Here is a 22,705-nt window from a genome sequence, read left to right as displayed (position 1 = left end):
ATTAGACTCTCAATAACACAGCAGAAGAATTCAGTAAGATATGGCTTTTCACTTACAGTTTAATATTAACATTTTTCCATAAATGTTAATGAATAAAAGTCTATTGTTTTATTTATTATACATGGCAGAGGGTAGGAATGGAGGGAAGGATAATATTTTCATACCATGACTGCAACACTCTTTGACTTCCAGGTGAGCTAAATGTGCTTAGCACCTCCCAGGGTCTGACTTAGAGACATCACCTCCTGCTGGTTACAGACAGAAGTGTTGCCTCTAGAAAAAGACCATTCCAAGCATTAGGAAGTTGCTGAAGTGACAGGCAAGGGCTGAATCAGCTGATCTACAATAAGGCCTTCTGTTAAGATAAATCACTTTCTTCTTTCCTTCCCGTTATCTCTGTCCTCATTTTGTGGTTGATCCTTCCTTACTTCCCTTGCCACGTCCCACTCTCCTCCTGATTAGTTCTCCTCAAAGCACTACAATGACAGTATCAGTGCTAGCTATGCCTGCTGAGCCAGTGTGCCAGAGGAGGGGTGAAACCATCTGGGTCACCAGAGTGGGGCTGTGGGCCCAAGACAGTGAGGTTCCTTAGACACTATGGTTAAATGCCAAGCTTGGATAGCAAGTCCAGATTTCCAGAAAGTTAAGGTTATTATTTATCTGAGATCCTTTTCGAGAAACATATTAGGGAAATGACCAGTGTCCTAATTAAAAGCCAGGCAGCAAACTCTATGAAACCATAGTAGAAAAGGGTCTGTGCACCTATGAATGGAAAGTAGGGTCTTCTATGGAATGTCCTGTTATTTCTCGCCACGCCACAGACGGATGCTGCCCTCCTTTGGTTTAGGAGGCTCAGATGGCACTTCAGAGCTGCCCATCAATGCTGTCCCTAAATGTGCAGTACTTCCGTTATCTCAGGAGCTGAGCTGTTTCCACAGCACTCCCGGTGGCTGCAGGTCTGCAAGAGACCAGACGCAGCAGTAGAATATGGGTCTCTGTGGCTGCGTGAAACAAAAGCCACAGGGCCAAGAGGTTGGCCCATACTGGTGCATTTAAACAGTTTTGGTCTTTGACCTTCCATTTATTGACAAGGATTTCACCGTGTTAATGTGTATTTTGTTGTCTAATGTGACTCATACTTTATTGTATCTTTCTAATAAGAAGTGTTCATTTAAAAGTTCTCCTGCTTAACAATTCATTGCTTAAATGGTTTCCATTCTATTTCCTTCTCTCCTGTCTCCCCTAATAAGCACAATGCATACTTTATGAGGGCTTTTCAATAACTTTGGGTCTTTTCCTTTTCACGATACAGAGAACAGTACATTAATGACCAGAGGCTGGCGGAGATGCAACACAGAGGCCAGAATGGGGATTTAGCTACTGCTAGCACATTGTTTCAAGTTAAGCAAAGGGACCGATTTTCTAAGCATGAATAAAATATGTGCTGGGAATCTACATTAATGGAAGGTGCTCAGATACTATGGTGATAGGCAACAGTATAAAACACTGCGATGATTAGATAGATAGATAGATAGATATAATCCTCTCCCTTCACCAACCTGGAATCTGGCCAGCCTCCCCACCCCACATTCTACAACCACTACTTCAGCATCCATCCATCTATCTAAAATACTTATAGGCCCTTTCCCCCATTCATGTTTCACAATCTTTAACATATTTATCCCCATAACACCCTGTGAAGAAGAGTAGGGTTGTTATACCTAGTTTACAGATGGGGAGTTGAGGCACAGAGGGTATGTCTACACTGCAATTAAAAACTGCAGCTGGCCCATGTCAGTTGACTCAGGCTTGCGGGACTCAGGCTAAGGGGCTGTTTAACTGTGGTGTTGACTTTGGGGCTTGGGCTGGAGGTGGGCTCTGAGACCCCATGAGACAGCAGGAGGGTTCCAGAGTTGGGGTCCAGGAATTTAATGGCCCCTCAGCCCGAGACCTGTGATCCGCAGTCAGCTGACATGGGCCAGCCACAGGGGTTTAATTGCAAGGTAGACACACCTAGAAGGACTAAATGACTTGCCCAAGGTGGAGCAGGGAACTGAGGTGCAGGTACCACTCTAACTGCTGGACCATCCTTCCTCCCCTACCAGCCAGACTATAACAACAATGGTGGCCTGCTACAGACTCACTATGCAATGGCTTTGGCCAGGGGATTGGTGTGAGCTGGACTCACTTGCTAATATCACCCTTCCCTCAAGTCTGCAGCAGTGCTCTGAAGCATGGGGGGGAGGGGGCTGTACAGTCTCCTGGTGTGGCCTCTTTGTGACCTGCCGCCTATGCAGCAGAACCACATTCAGTCCTGCTACTCTGGGGACTTCATGCATCTGTGTAGGGGATTTGTCCTTTAAGGCTCAAATACCTTGAGCTGGTGTCTAAGGAGGTAGGTGAGAGGGCTCTGGGATCCTCTTTACACTGTTAAAGCAAGAGGGTAGGATCCCTCCATAAAGCACAGGCCTGTGCTAAGATAGCACACTGGCCTGTGCCTTCCCAAGCTGGCTATTGTTAATACCTATGAATACTTTCAGCTTTATTCTTCACTGCTGGACTCCAGTTTTATGCTGATGTAATGAGTTCTGTGTATTTACACTGGTGTAAAACTGGAGTGGTAAATCTGTCCTCTAGCACTTATGTAGCACATTTCATCCATTGCTCTCAAAGGACTTTACTAAGTGGGTATTATTATCCCCATTCTGCAGATGGGGACACTGAGGTACAGTTGTTTGCCCAAAGTACACAAAACAAGTCTGTAGCACAGCTGAAATTGGAACCCAGATCTTCCGACACCCGGTGGACTGGGCCGTGATGCTATCAGCAGCGAGCGCTAGCCAGCAGATGGTGGATGCACAGAGTGTTGAAACCTGCAAAGTACACATGTACCCATCTCATGGAATGCAGCCCTGGTTTGCCGGATCTGTGCACATGCCTTCATCCTAGCTCTGTTATATCACCAGTCAGAGCAGGATTTGGCTCACAAAGCGCCTATAAAACATTAATCTGTCTCAAATGCTGGACGGTGGGAGCCATTGATCCCTACCCAGAAATACTCAGACCTCAAGCTGCAACCTACATGCAAATAGCTGCAAGCGCCACCAAAAAGAACCACAGAATTATAGGAGGTAGAGATGGGGGAGTCCTACTAGGCTACCCAGTTTTCTACCCCCCTGGCCAGTGCAGGATTGTTCCCTATAGTAGACTCTCTAGAGCTCTCTCTTTGTCTTTTAAAAGGAAGATTTAATAAAGGAATAAACATGCAAAAAAGCCAATTAGACAGTGCTCCAAACCACGCAATGCAATTAGAAAATGACTTTAGAAACTTGTTAAAATCAATAGATTTTGCGGGTACCAACATATATTTCATTAAGTAGCAAATGCCATCTTGAGAGATTGACACTGCAAGGTACTGAGCGCCCCCAAGCATAGAAGCCAAAAGGATGCTCAGCTCCTTGAAGGATCAGGCCCAAACGAATCCCTCCAACGGCCTGCTCCCATTCTCATTGAAATCAATGGCAAAAGCCCTAGTGATTCAAAAGGCTACTGCTTTAAAAGGATAAGAGTGTGTAGGACAGACAGACATGAACGAAGCTACACTAAAAAGAAGGGCTGTTCAGAATTTCACCAATGTACTGCGGTAAGAGAATTAATCTACTTAATCATCTGAACAACAACAACAACAACAAATCTCTAAGGAGAAAGTCAATTGTTTTCCTGCTAACTGCTCTGAGAGAAAGCAATGGAAGGAAAATGTCCAGTTCCAATAATGTCATAACTTGATTATAGTCTGCACAGAAGACCTAAAACACTTGGAGAACAATGAGTAAGAAATTAAGTTGCAAATTAAGTGCTGGCCGTATAGCGTGCCACTTCTTCATATTATGACAGGAAGGATGCCGCTGGGCTCATATGCTAGCGGGTGATGCATTGATACAGTAATCATTTAATCACCTCCTACATTTTTTCCATTTCTTTCTCCAAGAGGAATGACAAATCTAGAAATGTGATTCCACTTTGTTTTATTATGATATTGATTTTCCTGCCTATAGAAAGTGCATTTGTCCTCTAAACCGGCACACTGGCAAGAAAGGGTTAACAAAATGTTTATCACAAGGCTGGCTTCAGAGTTGAAAGTAATGTGATCAGTAATGAATTTTGTGTTACATTAGGTTGTATAAATGGACAGACAAGCGCAGACAACAAGTGGCCAGGAGTCGGGGCTAATCTAATGATGTAAAAATAGAGACAGCACCAATTATACTTGGGGCCAGCTCAGAGCTCCTGCAGGGACTGCAAATGAATAGGTACAAATCAAATTACTGACTAATAGACGCACTACAAGAGAGGGCAGTCAATGCTAAATGCATTAGGGCCTTGTGACCTCCCTGCTCTGAACAGCAGAATCCTAAATTTGACTTAAAAAAAAAATCAAAGAAACTCTTGTTTGGTTAAGAAGAGAGATAAAACAACGTTGCTTGTTAAATGAATTAAAATATTTAGTTTTTTTTTTACCATCTTATGTGAACACTGGACATTTCCAAAAAACTTTTCAAAGCTGACAGAGGTTTTGCTTTTAAAACAACAAAAAATAGTCGCTGTGCAAAAGTTAAGACCTGATAACAATGCAGTTATGTTACATACCAAAACATTTCAAAGCCATGTGCCTCTCTGTGGAGATGTTTTTTACTGCTACTTCAACGGCTGTGTCTGTATCAAAAATAAAATATGTCTTTAATTTGTTTTTAAATAATAATAAAAAATAAAAAGGATTTTCCCAAAACAACATTTGATTATAAATAAATGCAATTGACCAGCTTATCAAATGGTAGAAAGTCAGAGTTGTCTCTTCGTACGCACACCCTTTTAGAAACATCACGAGACTTGCAGCTTCTTCTACAAATGGCAATGAACCTAAATTCACACGGAAAATATTTTTAGTATCGGCATCATCGTCTCCATTCAAAACGGCCCTAAATAACGTATGACCCAAAAGAAACTTCAGGGAAAGATACAGTCACTCCTTTTCAAGCTCTGTGCAGCTAACAGAAGCTTTAAAGGGGAAATGGCTGATTTGGCAGCATGTGGCTGGAGAACCTTGCTGTTCCCCCACAGTACAGGTTTAAAAGTGGCTAATAACTAACATTCCAAGGATTTGGTAATAGTTATTAAGTTAAAAATGCATTTGTTGGCCCTAGTGAGTGTAAGAGTTGTCTGTTGATGGAAAGTTTATGGACAGTCACATAAAATGCACACTTATGTGCAACTTGAAGTTGTCCAGGGATGAAGAGAATGGGAACCCAATTTTAGGGTATCTACTGTATTTAGCAGGATGTATATAATTTACCAGCTAAGATAGTCATACATATGAGGCACATGAAGAGACAAAGCTCTTGAAAGCAGACGCAGGGTGTGCTAGAATGGAGATAAGAATACACAGACACTACACAGAAGAAAACTACAGGGAGGGTAATGACTACTATTATACTGAAGAAATTTCAGAAAGTTAAATCGAACTCATTACAGGGTGGAATTTAAAAGCTATCAGATGACACTGAACACCACACGTCTGGATACATTTTCAGTGTAGCATGCAGGAAATGTGGCATACAGTGCCAAATCTTCAGCTGGTGTAAATCAGTGCAGCTCCATTGATTTGTTGGAAGATACACCAGTCCCTCAGCTGGTGAAAATTGGTGTGTGATGGCTGTCACGACTGATGGGAGATACACATTTATATCTCTGAACAGCGCTCATAATGTACCTGGAAGAACTTACACTGCCATACAGCGTGTGAGAGATAATTGAATGAGAATCTGTTAATGTAATAACGACGGTAAATGTGTGCTTCTCCTACGCTGTGCTTTGAAAAAAATCTCTCTGAAAGACTCCTATATATTGAAAAAATATTGAGACTTTATTCAGATGAATCTTGTGACGTAGAAATTGTTTAGAGCTCTTGGAGTTATCCAAGGGGAGAATTTGGTCTCAGAGCCTGGAATGAATGCCTCAAACGTTCAAAACCCCCTTTTAGCAGAAATGCCATTTTACATGTCAGTGTATTTGCTGCCCAAGCTGCCTTTGCATTGAATCTGTACAGATGTCTGATTGCCTAAAATGCCCTTCAGACGGCAAACCAATTATGTCAAATTTCTGTCTACCACCCAGTTCAAGTTTGGAACTGAGAAAAGATTGACAGAGAAGAGAACGAACAAAATTCCCTTAGTTAAAATAAAGGAAGAAGGAAAGGAAAGAAGAGGAAGGAAGGGACATTGTCTCTTTTAACTACTTACAATTCAGGCTCTGACAATCACTGTGTGTGGCTAACTCCATTCCTGGACTAAACATCCAAAGACAGGTGTCCACTCATCTTTGAGTATCCACACACAGAGTTTGTGACCTTACCCATTTGTTCTACATAGAAGTTGTTCAGCATTGGCAGAATTCAACAATCAGTGGGAATGAGATTCATTTGCTCCTCAATTTTAGGCAGATGAACATCTTTTTGACGTCAATACATGTATGCATTGTTCCCAGGGCCGGCTCCAGGGGTTTTGCTGCTCCAAGCAGCCAAAAAAAAAAAAAGCTGCAATTGCAATCAGTGGCAATTCAGCAGGAGGTCCTTCGCTCTGAGCGGGAGTGAGGGACCTTCTGCCGAATTGCCGCCGAATACCTGAAAGTGCCGCCCCGCTCCAGAGTTGCCGCCCCAAGCACCTGCTTGATAAGCTGGTGCCTGGAGCTGGCCCTGATTGTGCCCTTTATTTCTTTTTGTGAACTTCAGAGATAGGCACAAACCACAACATTCAGATAAGGTTTTCAAAAACTTCCCCTCCCAAAGCTCGAAGGTGTTCAGGTCTGGGATTTTGATTCAGCCCAGGGTAACAGTATGGTAACCAGATGCAACATTTGGTTCTAGATGTGAGTTCAGATTCTGCGCTTTCCTAAAGTTTTCTCATACCAGCCCTGAAGTTCAGAAGAACTTTGCTCGGTCTCACACTGAAAGGCCACCTTCAGTTCACCCAACTGCAAAATGGGCACCTGATCCATCCTGTTAAGGCAGTCAGAGGTGGCAGATGTAACGTTGGCCACATCATTCTATTGTGTACCATTGGCTATGAAACTTCTCCCCCTCAACCACATCAATGGCTCAGAGGAACTTTGACTTTTTGACCTTTTCTGTTCCTAAACTTCCGAAGGTGCTAGTTAACAGATTTTGCGTTTTTGCAGGGGTCTCTAATAAAAAGTTTACCTTGGCCTTTCATGGAAACTCAGCTGTAGTCATATTAGAATTGGCTTAAAATATTTCCCTTTAAATTCTGTTCTTACTGCTCTATACAAATCTTGGGGTTTTTTTTGTTGACCATGATAATGGCAATGATAAAAGTTTGCTGGGGGCAAAATTCATAGCTAGAGTTGGGCCTAAGCTGCACAAATTGGGGATTTTTCTGCAGTGTCTGAATACATGATTTTAGCTTGAACCCCTCCCTCCTCCTGACACATGATCCAAATTAATTTAGAGAAACAGATTATTATTTTGCTGTATGATTTAGCATGCAAACTGAACTAATGCGAGGCTCTATATTTTATGATCAGTAAGAAGAAAAATCTTACAAATATATAGCAATGGAAGGATCCCAAGATTGCCAAATAATGTGTGTTTTGGTATTATTTGCAAAATAAAGTAGATGTGAGCCAGCAATATAACACTGAGGCTGAGATACAAACAGTAACAGGGAAGATTTAGCAGAAGAGCACTCCAGTATGAACTTAGAAATTGTCTGAGGAGATGATTCTACACTTATGAAGTCCCATTAACTTCAGTGATGTTATGCTCACAGTACTGCATTTGATGGGGGCACTGGTTGTACCATCATCAAGTCTATAAATGTAGAATCATAGAATACCAGGGCTGGAAGGGACCTCAGGAGATCATCTAGTCAAACCCCCTGCTCAAAGCAGGACCAATCCCCAAACAGATTTTTTTTTTACCCTAATTCCCTAAATGACCCCCTCAAGGATTGAACTCACAACTGCTGTGTTTAGCAGGTCAATGCTCAAACCACTAAACTACCCCTCCCACAGCAGACTGAAGCAGATTCCCTTACCCTATGTGAAGAAAATATCCCAAACAGCATAAAATACTCTCATGTTTTGTGTGTGTGGGGGGGGGGGAGAGGGGGGGTTTACAGGTGATTGGTGACTTATTCTTTCTCCCTTGTAGACTTCATAATGAATTAAATCTGTTGAAAGTATCTATCGGTGCATTATCTATGCACTTTATAGAAATAATAGTAAGCCTGCAAAATTGTTGAGAATTATTGTTATGCTGCAAAGGCATGCTCAAGTCAATAGGGCAGAGACAACCAGCCTGTGGGTTAAACCTCTCCCCAAGCCCACCCAGGGGAGTGGAGTTGCAATTCCCCACCTCCTCCTTTGCTGCAAAGCTGTAGCAGAGCCAATCATGGCCACTACTGCTGCCCTGAGGTTGCAGTAGTTCCCATTGCTCCATGAGACTGAATGGCCAGTGGCATCCTGGTAGATCCACTGGCCTCACCATGCTCCTCACATCCCTTAACTCAGCTGCTCAGGGAAGTGGACAGAGCCCCTATAGAGCTGGGTTCCACTGAATGCATGGGGCACATTTGTCATGTGACGTCGTCCAGATCTTGCCTTCCACAGAATCAAACTACTCTGGGTTCTTTGCTTCTGAGGCCCACTACAGTCACAGAGGAGGGGGGCTGAATTTGTCCCCTATGGGACAGAAGTGTGATACTGCACAGCAGAAATACTCTTCCCTATTTACACTTCAGAACACTGATTTTTAACCACATGGCAAGTCTCATCCCATATTGTGGACTAAATTCCTGTTTTCAGCCTAGAGATGATCAACAAGACCTGGAAGCTTAAGAAATATACATTTGGGAAGCCTGCATCAATGAATGCACTTATTGATTATAGGACATTTTTGGCGTGGGAGGGGAATTACCTAGGATGGAATTTACATGTCAGACTTGAGACAATAATACATCGCTACAGCAGCATTTCCAAGTAATAGAGCAGGTAAGAAACAAAGAATTAGTTAATATCTACTGCAAAAAATGGACCTTTGGATTATGAGCATGTGCTTCAAGTGTACTATTATAGGTATCAATCCTGCTTACTATAGAAATCTACATGCCAACTATGTCCTAACTCTTAAGGCATTAAAAGAATCTATTTATCTCTTGCCATTAAGAGCACGTCAGAGCCAACTGAGCACTTGATAATGTCTGCCTGTCCATTCCATTGTCCATTTATTCGTCTGTCCATCCAGACACTGAGAACTAAGCATAGAGCATATGTTTCAATTCAGTGCTAGCAGTTTTTATTCTTTACACCACAGTTCACATACAATTTTGCAGTTTAGTAAATGTCTTTGAAATGTTTTTAAACATTGTGTCTGCAAAGTCTTCAAGAAGCATAACCAAGGATTAAAGCTAGCCATCACTTTAAGTCAAAATAAGTCACTTGTAGGATAATTAGAGATGGGGATTATAAATTATATAATTTTGGGTCCAACTCAGCACTATAAATACTGTATTTGGAGTCAGTAGCAATACAGAAACTAATGGGAGAGGGAAGTAAATTTATGGTGTTCCTCAGCGCAGATGTCTTTGCTATCATTTCTTCCGACTGACAGGGCCGACAGGAATTCTAAGAAGCAAGGGCCGTGCTAAAAGTTTGTGTGTTTTTATAAAAGAGACAAATGGCTAATTCAGACACAGACTGTCAAGATGTGGCTAGCTTTTTGGGGGGGTTAAAATAATCCTACTTCCTAGGAGCCAACAAGGACACTTCTCTTTTTGATCTGGGGTGATATATCATCAATTTATCTTTTTCTATTTCCTAACCAGCATATAGCTGCTAGCACTTTAACGTGATACACAGCTGTTTGGCAAATGGCTGGTTGCCAGTCTGTCTGAGAAAAACTACCCCATGTTACTGATGCGGGGTGATTCCCTGGGCAAGAGGCTCTTCCACATCTCAACACAGTAGGGCAGCACACTTTACAAGGCCATCCGATAATGTGGATCTCATGAGAGGGGAAAGCTGAGTTCAAGAGCTGATATGGGGTGGGAATGTGGGGGTGAGGTGCACATAGGAGTTCAGAGCCTAAGGAATCAGTTTTATCTCCTATATGAAACCAACATTTGCCAGGATTTGAGCCTCAAATCCCAGTTCCTGAGAAGAATACGTGGTATTGACTAGACAGAGCCCTATGCATAACAACAAACAACAACATGGTTGAGGGCTAATATGCATGTAACTCACAGGTGAGTTGAGGTAATGCCAGTGTTACCTGCTACTACACTAGGATACCTACAGTTCATGCTTTTGCATGGTATATACCCAGGGCCGGTGCAAGGATGTTTCGCACCCTAGGCGAAACTTCCACCTTGCGCCCTTCCCGGTCCCCGAGCCCCCGCCCTGATGCACCCCCCCGCCCCAGCTCACCCCTGCTCCGAGCACAAGCACCCTAAGCACGCCGCTGCTGCTTCACTTCTCCCACCTCTCAGGCTTGTGGCGCCTAAGTGGATTGGCGCCGCAAGCCTGGGAGGCGGGAGAAGTGAAGCAGCCACGGCGTGCTCAGGGAGGAGGCGGGGCAGGGGTGAGTTGGGGTGGGGAGTTCCCCTGCGTGCCACCCCCCCTTCCCCCCTTACTTGCTGCAGGTGGCCCTCCCTGCGGTTCCCTGCCCCAGCTCCCTCCACCTAAATGCCGACGGCGACCGGGGCGGCCGAAGATCCGGCCGCTGTGGTCGCTGCTGAAGAAAATGGTGCCCCCAAATTCGAGCACCCTAGACGACCGCCTAGGTCGCCTAAATGGTTGCACCGGCCCTGTATATATATCTTACACTATACAAAGATTATCCATAGGAAAGATGTATATGCATGGGGGGAATGAGGAGAATGGTCTTTTTGGAAGACTCTTAATGTAATGGCTTCTCTCTGAAAATTGTTCACTTTTGTTTTCACCCTTATAAACCTCCTACATGCTAAATACTGTGGCCTAAATTTCATCTTTGTTATGTCAGTTTAACCCCCAATGAAACTGATGCCCATTGCAATTAGTGGGGTTGCACTTGTGAAACTGAAAGGAAAATATAGCACTAGGTTTCTTTCTTGTTTTTTGATTTATAATCTGCAGCCACCAGTCTCTCGGGTGCACTTACAAATATTTGAAGAATGGGCATCAGCTTCTGAAGGGGAAATTCCAACTTCTTTGGGGAACTACCCATAACAACAACGCAATCCTCTTTCTAGAATGGAAATTGCCTAATATTAGAAGACTTCTTTTTTTTTTTTTTTTACTCTTTCCAGGTACTGGATCCAGAGTTCTTGCAGCTCCTGCTAAAGCTAATAGGCCAGATCCTGTCGTGTGACTGAGCTGGAAAGTGTGCATGACAAGGAGGTGTGTGCAAAAGAGGCTTGAAGCTCACCTCTTGACTTCCTTGATCTGTCTGCAGCTTGAGGAATATTCTAGATGTTACTAGGCTGTGGCAGCCACAGGGCAGTGAAAACACAGGTGGGGATTATTATAGCGCCAAGGTGCCCCATTTTCTCTGGCCATTCCTCCTTTTCCCTGCTCTGCTGGCAACAGGAAGATTGAGTGGGGTAAGAGTCCCTATGTTAGCTGAACATCACTAGAGGCTCCTTCTTAAACGGTGATGGATCGTCCTTGGGCTACTTAAAGCAACTTTAGGACCACATTACACGAGTGGTGTGGTGCAAAGCAGCCATGCAGAAGCATCTGACCCAATATTTGTAAGGGTATTTAAGGCCGCTGTAAGGTCTAGCTGAAGGATAAGAGCCAGCTCCCACGAACTGCAGTGTCACTAGTTTCCTTAACCCAGCATCTCCAGATTGCTTTAGCTGTCCCAGCAAGAATCATCCTACAACATCCACTACCCTTTGAGAAGGCTGTAAAATGCACAGGCTGGGGTGTAGATGGCTCCTCCAAAGTGCATTATAGCTGGTATCAATATGTACCAAAATAAATAAAGCACTTGGAGAGCGTTTTCCATTTCTGCGGCACTTTGAAAATATTAGAGGATTAAGCTCCACAGAAATCCTGTGAGGTATCGTTATCTTTATCTTACAGAGGAGGGAATTGAGCCAAAGGGACGTTACGTAACTTTCCCAAGGCAGCAACAGGAATAAGTACAAGAGCTGGAACTGGAATCCAGATCAGGTGCTTAGATGACCACTTTCTGTCAACTGCCAATCTTAAATCATCACTTAATTCCATCTTCATCCGGCAACGATGGATAAAGTCCGAGAGGTTCCAAACAGGCCAAAGATAACAGTGTGGGATGTAAAAGTTGCTTCTGGACCAAGAAGGCCAATTATATTTATTTGACGTGACACGTGCAAGCCCCAGGTTTTCCATTCCCAGACTCTTCTTCCTTGAGACAGCAGGGACTGGCAGCCCTATGACAAAGGTGGAGTATCTTGTGTTGCTCAACAGCGACTCCACTGCAAATTAAGGGCCAGCACTCATGGCAGTCTTATTCAGCCCTGTACAGCTGGACCAATTACAACAGGGACTAATGGGAGGTTAGTGGAATGGGGAACCCTCAGGAATACCTGGAGGACACAGTAGAAAGAGAAAAGATAGTTGCTAATCTACAAGGCCTTACATAATGCCAATATGTTGGCATGTTCAGATATTACTGTTATAGCTCGTTCTTTTTTCCTTCCCAGGCATCTCGCCAAAATGAGGACATGGTGACAAATGAGTGGGCATCTGATATTAGAAGCTACTGCTGATATTAGCTGCTGGTCACAACATGAATAGTGCACAGATCATAGACAGATATGTCCTTTTACTAGAGGGTATTTTTAAAACAATTCAGAATTAATAAGAGAAGTAAAACCCACAATTACTCTGAGCATTAGCCTTTCTGAGCGATTCCTGTCTCTAGGGCCGCTGTGAGCAGTGTAATCTCTGAAGTGCCATTCCATTTATGTAAATACACTGTATAATTTATCAATATAATGGACAGTGATGAAGATGGATTAATTTGGATTACAGAACCAGCACCATATAGTGGCTTTAAAGAGAACAGATAATTACACAGACAGAATCTAATTTGAATGTTGTTTTGATCATTGTCTGCATGAGCAGCAGTTTGCAGAAAGCATCTGATGCTAGGGGGGGCTCAACTCTTTGGGCCCACGTCACCAGAGCAATACAGAAAAAAAAAGCCTAAAATGTAAACATTTGTCTTAAAGCATTTTGAGGATTGCAAGATTCTGTACTTATGTGATCTGCCAATATTTTCTTCCTATTGAAGACCACTCCTATGGTTGGGGAAGACTCTCGCAAAAGCCATGTAATCTCAGAGGTGTTATGTGTGTGGTTTGCTGAGAAAAAGGGAAGCAAAATTTTAACGAGTTAAAAAAAAATCACCATTGGGTGAGATGTATGTGGTCTCTGATCACACTTCTTCTTTGTACCTGTTCCTGATCCCACTATGTCCCTGCTGGGTGACTCGGACATTGCATCAGCCAGCCGTTCCCGAAGGCCCTCTTCGGTGTGCTCAATAGAAGACATGTGACGGAGACCAAAGCTCTCAGGCCAACTTCCACAGACTTCCAGCAGGGTCACGCTCCGATCAAAGGCACCTTTAAACAAACAAATGGGAAATGCTTGTTGACTAGTGTAGACACCACAGCTAATCTACGTCCATACCCATAATATGTTAACATTGCAATAATTCACAGAAAAGGAAGAACTGTTTGGAATCTGAGTTCACAATGTATCTGAAAGACAGATGTTGGCACATTAATTAAAGTAGTGATGTTAAACTATACGATGCGTAGCAGAAATGAGTAGCTACAGTCTAAACTAGTAGCCTTTTTGAACATTTGAAAGCAAAACTGTCAGGGTAAAAATCATCAGGCCTGATTCTGTTCTCACACTAGTGTAACACTGGAGTAACTCCAATGAAGTTAATGTAATTACATGGGTATAAAGCCAGTGTAAGTGAGAGTATTTATTTTTTAAAAGATCTGTGTCTATGTCACTAATAACATCTTAGACAATTAAAAATGAAATTTAAAAAAAAAATCTGATTTGTCTTTTACTAGGTATTTGTTGAACTTTTTGCATTCCTCTTATCTTGGACAATGAAAATGAACTAGTTGTTTCCTTTTTGCTAACAGTCAAAATTTCTAGTCAATTTCATTTTCCTGTTCTCATATACCAGCACAATATTGTGCCGTTTCGGCTCTGAACACTGCTTTCGAGGGTGGAGTGTAATGTTAATTCTGTTGTTAAGAAATGGTTCCAGCGGAACAAAAAACCACTTCTATTGATCTAAGTTTCTGTGTGAGCGCGTTTCTACAAAAAATGACACTTTAGGCCAAATAGACCTAAACAGCACCCCTTTCATCAGTGATGCAATAGCAGAGATGCTGGCTGTTGTGACAGAGTGCAATGATACAGTCTCCAGAAAAGATACTTAAACTAATTCCTTAACTTGCAGTTGTTTCCTAATTCAAAATAGTACATGATGTTCTGCTGAATGCAAAGATTAGATTCTGAATCCAAGATCACTTCAAAGTACAAATTAAAATGATTCTACTTTATTATACAGCAAGTCTTCTGTGAAGGCTTACTTTAAATCATTCCCACTTGGAACAAGATTACAGTTATGCTTCGTTGCTTCAAGCACATACCATTTACTCAACTATTAGGAAACCGAATATGCTGCATTTATTGTGCCTGGTTTCTGCCAGCCTATGAAGGGGAAAAAATGCAAATGCCAATGTTTCTCAAAGTTAAAAGTACATGAAACACGTCCTTGTTATCAGGCCTTTGGTTCTCCCCTTTGATCAGCCGTCAGAAACTATCTACACTTGTACACTGTGACTGCACAGCTTCACAGCACACTCTCTGCCAATGACAGGTGGTAATAGAAAGGGTGAGAGACCAAGCCCCGCGGCAGGCGTCCCTTCCTCTGATAACGTCCAAAGTACTGGGTGATAACCGTTAGTAAACACTTGGGGAGCCAGTTAATCCATACATCAGCAAAGAGGGGCAGATAATTTTGAACTCTAATAGCATGGCCAAAAGCACAGGGGATGGCATTCAGGGATTTATATGGGCTGCAATGGTGACTTCTGGCTCCTGAATTTCATCAGCGCATACAGCTTTGATTTATCTCTTTGCCTGGCTGCAGAGTAGATTCCTGGCATTAGAAAACCATCAACACTGCAATGGACCTCTACAGAATGGGAACGTGGCTCTTGTGCGACACATGCACTTGAACGTTGGATGAAGACCAGGTTGAACCTGTAGGAAGGATGACCAAATATTCCCGCCTTTTAATGGGCCTTTGCATTAATATGGCTTCTCCAGCCATTTAGTTTGTTTTTTAAGGCAGGTCTATAAAGGCCCTTTGCAGAAAAAGCAGCGAGGTGGGGGAAGTTCCCCTGTATTCAGAGTTATGTATCGCATCCACGTTGCCAGCTTCCCTAACTGAATACGAAGTAGCAAGATTTGGCTCTTTTTTTTAAAAAACTTCTCTTTTCAGCATGTCCTTATACTTTATGGGGCCAAATCTGGAGGCCCTAATTCAGCTTCTACTCTGCCACTCCCCCACTGACTTCAATAACTTTTGCTAGGGCCACGTAAATACCTGGATAATCATTATGGGACTTTTATTACCAAATGCAAATATAATATGGCAGAGGGAGGACTTTCAGAAACTCCCCCAGGTTTTCCCCACTAAGCTAGAGAACGATCATGAGAGATCTATTCTTTATTAGTGTCAGCTCTTATTCTGAAAGCAAGAAGCTAAACCATTCCTGCCCCTATGAGCAGACATATGAATAATAAAGCAAATGTTTTTTGAAGCTCTGCCAAGACGAATGCATACGTGCACAAGTAGAAACTTCACCGAGTGCCCCTCTCTAGTTCCCAAGATACTTGAGTGAGAGCAAAGGAGACAAGTGTAGCATTACCTCTACAATCAGGGCCCGAGAGCTGCCAAAAGTTCTTAGCAGCAACGTGTGAGGTGCAAGTGTTAATATAAATGCAGGTTACAAGGATTAACTGCATCGAATGCTTTCTTGTAAAATAAACTGAAAGGCTTGTGAAGCTCTAGTGTTATCTTTTCCTCCCTTTTCACTCCTTTTCCACATTCTGTGTACATATCTGGTAATAAATTTCATATCAGGGCATCTAGCTACGATTCACCCACAACTGTAGGCCCAAATTCGATTATCAGTCACTCTTTTAATAGCACGGAGTGGGGGTGCAAAGGGGCTTTACGCTGGCAGATAATCTCTGCCTGGTGTACTGGGCTCCACAAATGTAGTCTTACTTTATTATATAACACTGATTTGTAAAACTGGCTCTACACCAGAGCAACACACAAATACTCTGCAAAGAGCTAACAGGACTATGGGGTGTTTTGAGAGTCTCAGAAAATCACAATCTATTAAAAAAAAATCAATCCAGCTATCTTTACCCCTCCATTTATCATATTCACACAGTGCAATCACTGTATTATCTACATGCTGTAATGGAGGAAGGAGTAAAGATGGGCCATAACTGCTATCATTTGTACAATTCACACCCTCCCTGATCCTTGGCGATTCAGCTCAAATGGAACCTAACCTCAAACCAACCAGGGTTATTTGGTACTGTTAAGCCAAAATCACCAGTTTTGCCTGCCTTCACAGTTAAAAGCCTACTCTGAATTTCCTCAGGAAGACTAAGATTAGTTACTACGTATCTTCAAATATGCCTTGCCATTGGATCAGTAGACAATAGTCTTATCAAAGGGAAATAATTCTCCAGTTGCAGAATTAACAGCAGGATATTTTTACACTTTGGACAACAGTTTTGTGACGTGTCTGAAATCACTGACGGGCTGGTTTCCAAAGAGTTTTAATGTTCTTTGCCTTTTGTACACCATTATTAGTGGGTCAAGAAAGCCCACACTATTCAATCTAAATGGATAACAGCTAATCATATCCTTGCTATTTATGAAATGGTTTTACTTTTTCCTTTCAGTGTTTGCTCAATGTTCCCTTTTCAAGACTCAGACGAGAAGTTCCAGTATTTGAATAGCTAGTTCATCAAATTTCTCATCACTGAGCAGGTTGTGTCTTCAAAATAAGACTTAAAACATTATTCAGCACTCAAAATCCAGGAAATGTAGCCAGAAGTTAATGGCAATACCGTTAAGGTTAGGGAAAGCATGGTACCAATTAATGGATTACAAAACATTTGACAGAGAGCAGACTCTGAAGGGTGTGTTTACTGACAAACTGCTGAAACCTTACTGACAACCACAAAAATAAGACCCTGATGCATGAAATCAATCTCCTCTGCTGTGTTAATAGAGTAATGTATTTTCTCTGTTGGTAAACAAGTTTGCATCGAGATGGAGAAATTAATTTAGGAACAGCCCAAGAGAGAAGCAAAACAGGTACCATTTTAGTCACAAAAGTTTATGGGTGAAATCCTGGTCTCAGTGAAGTAAATGGCAAAACTCCCATTCACTTCAACAGAGTCAGAATTTTACCCTTTGGGCAGACAGCTTCGACATGAACAGCAAATTCACCTCTCTCCTTATGTACTAAAGATGGGACCATGCTTGACCCCTTCCATACTTCTGTAGTATCTGACATACTTTATTAAGCAAACAGTTATAATCATTATAATTTAATTGGAAATTACTATTGTTATTTTAAAAAAGCTAATACATCTTTATAACAAAATCTATTAGCAGCTGCCAGAGTGACTTTCTCTGTGGAATCAAAAAAGAACACAGATAAACGTTGCAGCCAAATACCTCCACTTGAATATCAAGATCCTCAAACATTTCAGTGTGGGTCCACCTCTGATAAGAATGCTTTGCTTTGCAATTCTAGTAAGTTTATCTTTACAATATCCAAAAGCATTATGGAGCAACTCTGTGCTCGATATGCACATGCACCTCCTCCTGATTCTAATGCATAGTATCTATGAAGTCAACTTTCTTCTGTAGGCGTAATTCTCTTCTCACACTAGTCTTACCTTTGTGTAACTCCACTGATGCTGGCCTTATTACTGGAGTTACTCCTTATTTACACTAGTGAAAGTGAAATCAGAACTAGACCCTCTGTCTTTTGTTTAACAATTTTCCAACTTTATTAATAGCCTAGATTTCTCTTATTATTTATACTAAATCAGCTTGCTTATATTGCATGGCTTTTCTTTAACATTACAATTGTTTCAGGCCTTTAATAGAAAAGAAAAATTAAATTAAGTTCCACAGTGGGAAAATATCCCAAGCCCTTGGAAACCGTCTTTATTTTCACAGTTAGCAACACCAACCAAAGACCAAGAAAACCGGGCCAGCTCACTTTCCTCTCTGAAAAAAAAACAAAATCTGGTGCTTAATAAAAAGTTTAAACATATTTTAATGGTTCTAGTATGTTATTTTTTTAAGTCAAAATTGCTAAGCTATATCTTTCACCTTGGTCCTTTAATGCAAAAGCCAGGGGGAATTTTTTTTCATTAAACTTCTAGGATGGCTTTGGTTAAAATATGAAATCAAGTAGCTCCATTTCCTGTCTTCTGAGGAACAGTAAATCAAAAATAATATGTTATCCAAAAATATAGTAAAGGTTCTATTAAATGGTTTGACAGTTCTGAGCCTCACCTTGCATATTACAACACCCACATGAGGAAAAATAACAGAGTAAATAGGAAAGGAAATGACCTGCCAATTTTAATTAAGAAAAGATGCTTCCCTCCCAGGAAAGAGACATGAGCTTGACTCCACTGGAGATGGTAAAGTCTAGAAGTGTTATCGAGACAGTCCCTGAGGGAGAGGAAGTGCTTCGCATCACTGCACTGCTATCTTCTCTGGCTGATTAAGAAGCATGGATGGGCTTTGAAGGCAGCACTGACCCATTCTGGACCAGAAATATTGTGACCACAATGCAAGTGTCTGGAAAACTGAGCTACGGGAGAGAACCCCACAGGGGCGGGGGGTGGGGGAAGAATGGAAATTTCCTGCCCAATGTAAAGAGGCAAATTATAACATTTGAATAGCAACAGCTGAAATTTCCTACTATGTTTGCCAATTCACTTCCATGCCACAAAGCATCAGCATTTAGCTCTTACTTGAACAGGGGCCTGTCCAAATTCCACTGTTAACTATAGAGGAAATGGAGCCTTCCCTAACTGGCCATATATTTGACTTTTACATGTGTATCCATGCTCAGCTGCATGCTATGTGGACTCTATCTGGAGTACGGGTCACATCTTCCTTTCTAATTCATATATGGTATGTGCACTTCAAATTGTGTCTGACAAACTTCAGAAACAATTCACCCTCTGTATGTTTTTAACAACTCAAGACTCACGTGTTAATGATCAGCTCTGGAAATGGTTGCACGAACGGCTACCTATGAAGGTAAGTCCATTTACCCATCCTCTTTCCCTTCCCCATACGGTACTTTCTTTCTCCAAAACTGTTCACAGTATTGCTGTAAACAGGACACCATTACTGTATCCTGCCTGCATTGACTGACCAGGCTCCCAGGTTCCTTTCCAGTGGACTATGTTGTCTCAGATGAGAATGTTTTTTATTTTGTTAGAAACAAGATAAGAACAGTTATGAGAGAGCGTTGGTGTGCATGATCCAAAGTAAAATCTGTCCCCCCTCTTGGTGGCACAGAGAGGCCTAAACAGAGTGGTTCCATGGATGGGGGGAGGGAACAGGTTAAGCAGGGGCAGTGCATATGGATTTGTTCACACTGCACTTTGGATATCATCCACTTCCCATTGCCCAAAACACTCCCTTGAGGGAGAGTCCAGGGGCTATGGATATTAAAGACCTCAGTCCACAGCAGGGGCTATGTTGTAAAGTCTGCTGATACTCAGGTTCTGTCTCACCTTCCTCCGTCAGCTAATTCTTACACAAAGCCCACTAACTCAAGCTCTCAGAAAGGGGTTAAGGATCTGGTGCGAGACGAGCGTTGCAGATGATTTGGAACGTTAGCCTGTGAAAAAACCAGCTATCCTGGAGATTGTTCCAGTTTTCAAATGTGAGTGAAACTCCAATTCCCAGAGCTGAAGCAGTCAGATACTTTTATAAATACATAAAACTTTTCAAGGGAAAACAAATACAGAGGAAAGAATGTAAACGTTGTTGTAAAATGCATAATAAAATGTCTGCTGTTTGTTAATTTTGCTCCTCATTACCCAGCCTATCTGCAGCAGTGATGTTGAAATGCTTGCAATTTTTTAACCCCCCCACCACCCGCTCCCTATTCATTTAAAAATAGTTTCCTGCATGTTATATGAATAAGCAAAACCTAAGGTTCTAAATCCAGGAGAACTTTGAAGTATGAAACCCATGGTGTATGAGAACTGTTTTCATTAATCAAAGTAGATGTTTCTAAAGCCATCAGATTTATCATGACTGGATTTCAGATGTGAAACCCAATATACACACAGACATATACTGCTTGTCCTTTTGGATTAGTTTTGACCTTTTACTCTCCTTTCTAAAGGATCTGCATTTCCTCAGAGCAAGGCTGCCCTGCTTTACCACACTATCAGCAAAAGAAGCCTTGACAAAGTACGTTTTCATCTTGCAGCTTTTTGTGTCTGAGTATGAGTCTGGGTTAAGGTCAAAATATAAATGATTAAGCGTATTTATTAAAAGCCGCCTTTGCCTCGAACGCTCTCTGCAGTTCTGCTACATGCCATCGAAACAGCAATTTCATACCAGATTGGCGGTAATATCACCTAACTACCAAATAAGGGACCCATGTGTTGTTGCACAGGATACCAGGTCCTAGCTCGGTGAAAGCTGAGCAAAACCACACAGCTAATACAGTCTAATACAAGGTGTCAGCTAAACTGCTCTTTTAACAACCTAGGTGATTCCTCCATGAGGTGTCCAAACTCCTTCCTTACCCAGGCTGGAAATTTGGTGTGAGGACAGGGACAAACAGTGAAGGAAACTAGGCAGTTTAACAACGTCAAATAAAACATATAAATGCAACAATCCCGACCATGAGTTGTCAGTGGAGATTGAACTTCGGATCTTCAGAACCAAAAGTACAGGCCTCTGCCACTTTGCCTAAAAGAATAATTCCACTAGCTAGTAGCAGCAGTAGGCTCTTATGTTTGTGTGTACATGGAGCAGCAGCATGTGCTAGAGCAGGGGTAGGCAACCTATGGCACGGGTGCCAAAGGCGGCACACGAGCTGATTTTCAGTGGCACTCACACTGCCCAGGTCCTGGCCACCACTCTGGGGGGCTCTGCATTTTAATTTAATTTTAAATGAAGCTTCTTAAGCATTTAAAAAACCTTATTTACTTTACATACAACAATAGTTTAGTTATATATTATAGACTTATAGAAAGAGACCTTCTAAAACGTTAAAATGTATTATTGCCACGCGAAACCTTAAATTAGAGTGAATAAATGAAGACGGCACACCACTTCTGAAAGGTTGCCGGCCCCTGCACTAGAGGTGAGTGATTTCTAATGCGAATCAAAGCGCATGAATGTGCATGAACTTGGCACCAGCAGGGTCCGCACGAGTCCATTAGTGCACATGTCCGTGTGCTTTTGAAATCACACACGTCTTGTGTGCACTGCTACTCTGTGTACACAAACCCTTACTCTCTGTATGCACCAGCCATGAGAGGGGAAAAAGACACACTTATTCAGCATGTTCTACAAATAAGGCTGTGCTGATACACGAAAGCCTATTTCTTCCCTTATCAGGTGGATTTCAATCCTTTACTTATTTTTGATTAAAGGGAGCGATCTACGTAATTGAAAACAGCTGAAGATATGAGAGTGTGGAAGAGGGCGGGGGCCAGAGCCTCAGAGAGTGTAAATCACCACAGTTCCATAGAGATAAATGGAACTACACCAATTTACATCAGCCTAGGATCTGGCCCAGAATGTTGCTTGGGCTTTTTTTTTTTTAAAGTGGGTCCTTGACTCCTCCTAACCTGTATATACCTGTAGATTTTGTGCTACATGATCACAGTTCAATGTCACAGTTAGAAAATAGTTACTGCTCATGTAACTTCAAAGCCACTAGCACATAATAAAGTGTACACTACCATTAAGAAATGAAAAAGTATATAAACCACTGCAGCATCTGATATGCCTTAATCAACAAAGAAAAGGCAAAGAGTTATAATAATTATTCTTTACTTGGATATTACTATTGTTATTTTAAAAATCTAATATATCTCTATAATAAAATCTATTACCAGGAATAATTCTTACTCCTTAGAACCAAAAAAGAATGTAGATAAATGTTGCAGCTAAATACCTCCACCTGAAAGATCAAGATTCTCAAACATTTCAGTGGTCTCCGTTCTCATAAGAACAGAATAGCCAGAGAATGTAACAAAGGTGAGCACCCGCACAAGAAATAACATTACATATCACTGTCCCATTACCTTTAATTCTGATGCCTGACTGGATGTTTTAAAGCAATAATTGTGCATTGCTGATTGTCAAGTTTCAGAGATTCAGTTTGGGTTGGTGTACAAAAGTTCTGATGCTTCCTCTGAAACTTATCTGAGAGTCCCTGAATCTCTTTGGTCTGGAAATTTCACAAGCAGGAGACTTCTTGCAAGATTGCCAGCACTTTTTAGTTTTTTCAGGGTTAGAAATACT

At 41.9% G+C, this 22,705-nt stretch overlaps 1 protein-coding gene across 11 annotated transcripts in view; it reads right to left on the bottom strand.

Moving 5' to 3' along the window:
- Positions 1-22,705, bottom strand: part of BCAS3 (BCAS3 microtubule associated cell migration factor) — a 497,109-nt gene that overhangs the window by 17,888 nt on the left and 456,516 nt on the right. For 5 of the 11 annotated variants that reach the window (XR_012657329.1, XM_032779316.2, XM_032779318.2 and 2 more), the window contains 2 exons: positions 13,500-13,667; positions 4,648-4,713 (listed from right to left, as the gene is read on the bottom strand). Coding sequence is in view for 9 of the 11 variants with exons in the window: in XM_032779316.2 (XP_032635207.1) it covers positions 4,648-4,713; positions 13,500-13,667 (234 nt within the window). In the remaining 2 variants the exon portion in view is untranslated. Of the gene's footprint in view, positions 1-4,647; positions 4,714-12,850; positions 13,668-22,705 lie in introns of those variants that run through there. The other 6 variants (XM_032779319.2, XM_032779320.2, XM_032779321.2 and 3 more) reach the window with 4 other exon arrangements.

This window comes from Chelonoidis abingdonii, chromosome 20, assembly GCF_003597395.2.
Source record: "Chelonoidis abingdonii isolate Lonesome George chromosome 20, CheloAbing_2.0, whole genome shotgun sequence".
Taxonomy (NCBI): Eukaryota; Metazoa; Chordata; order Testudines; family Testudinidae; genus Chelonoidis; species Chelonoidis abingdonii.
This window is presented reverse-complemented; position numbering and strand designations above follow the sequence as displayed.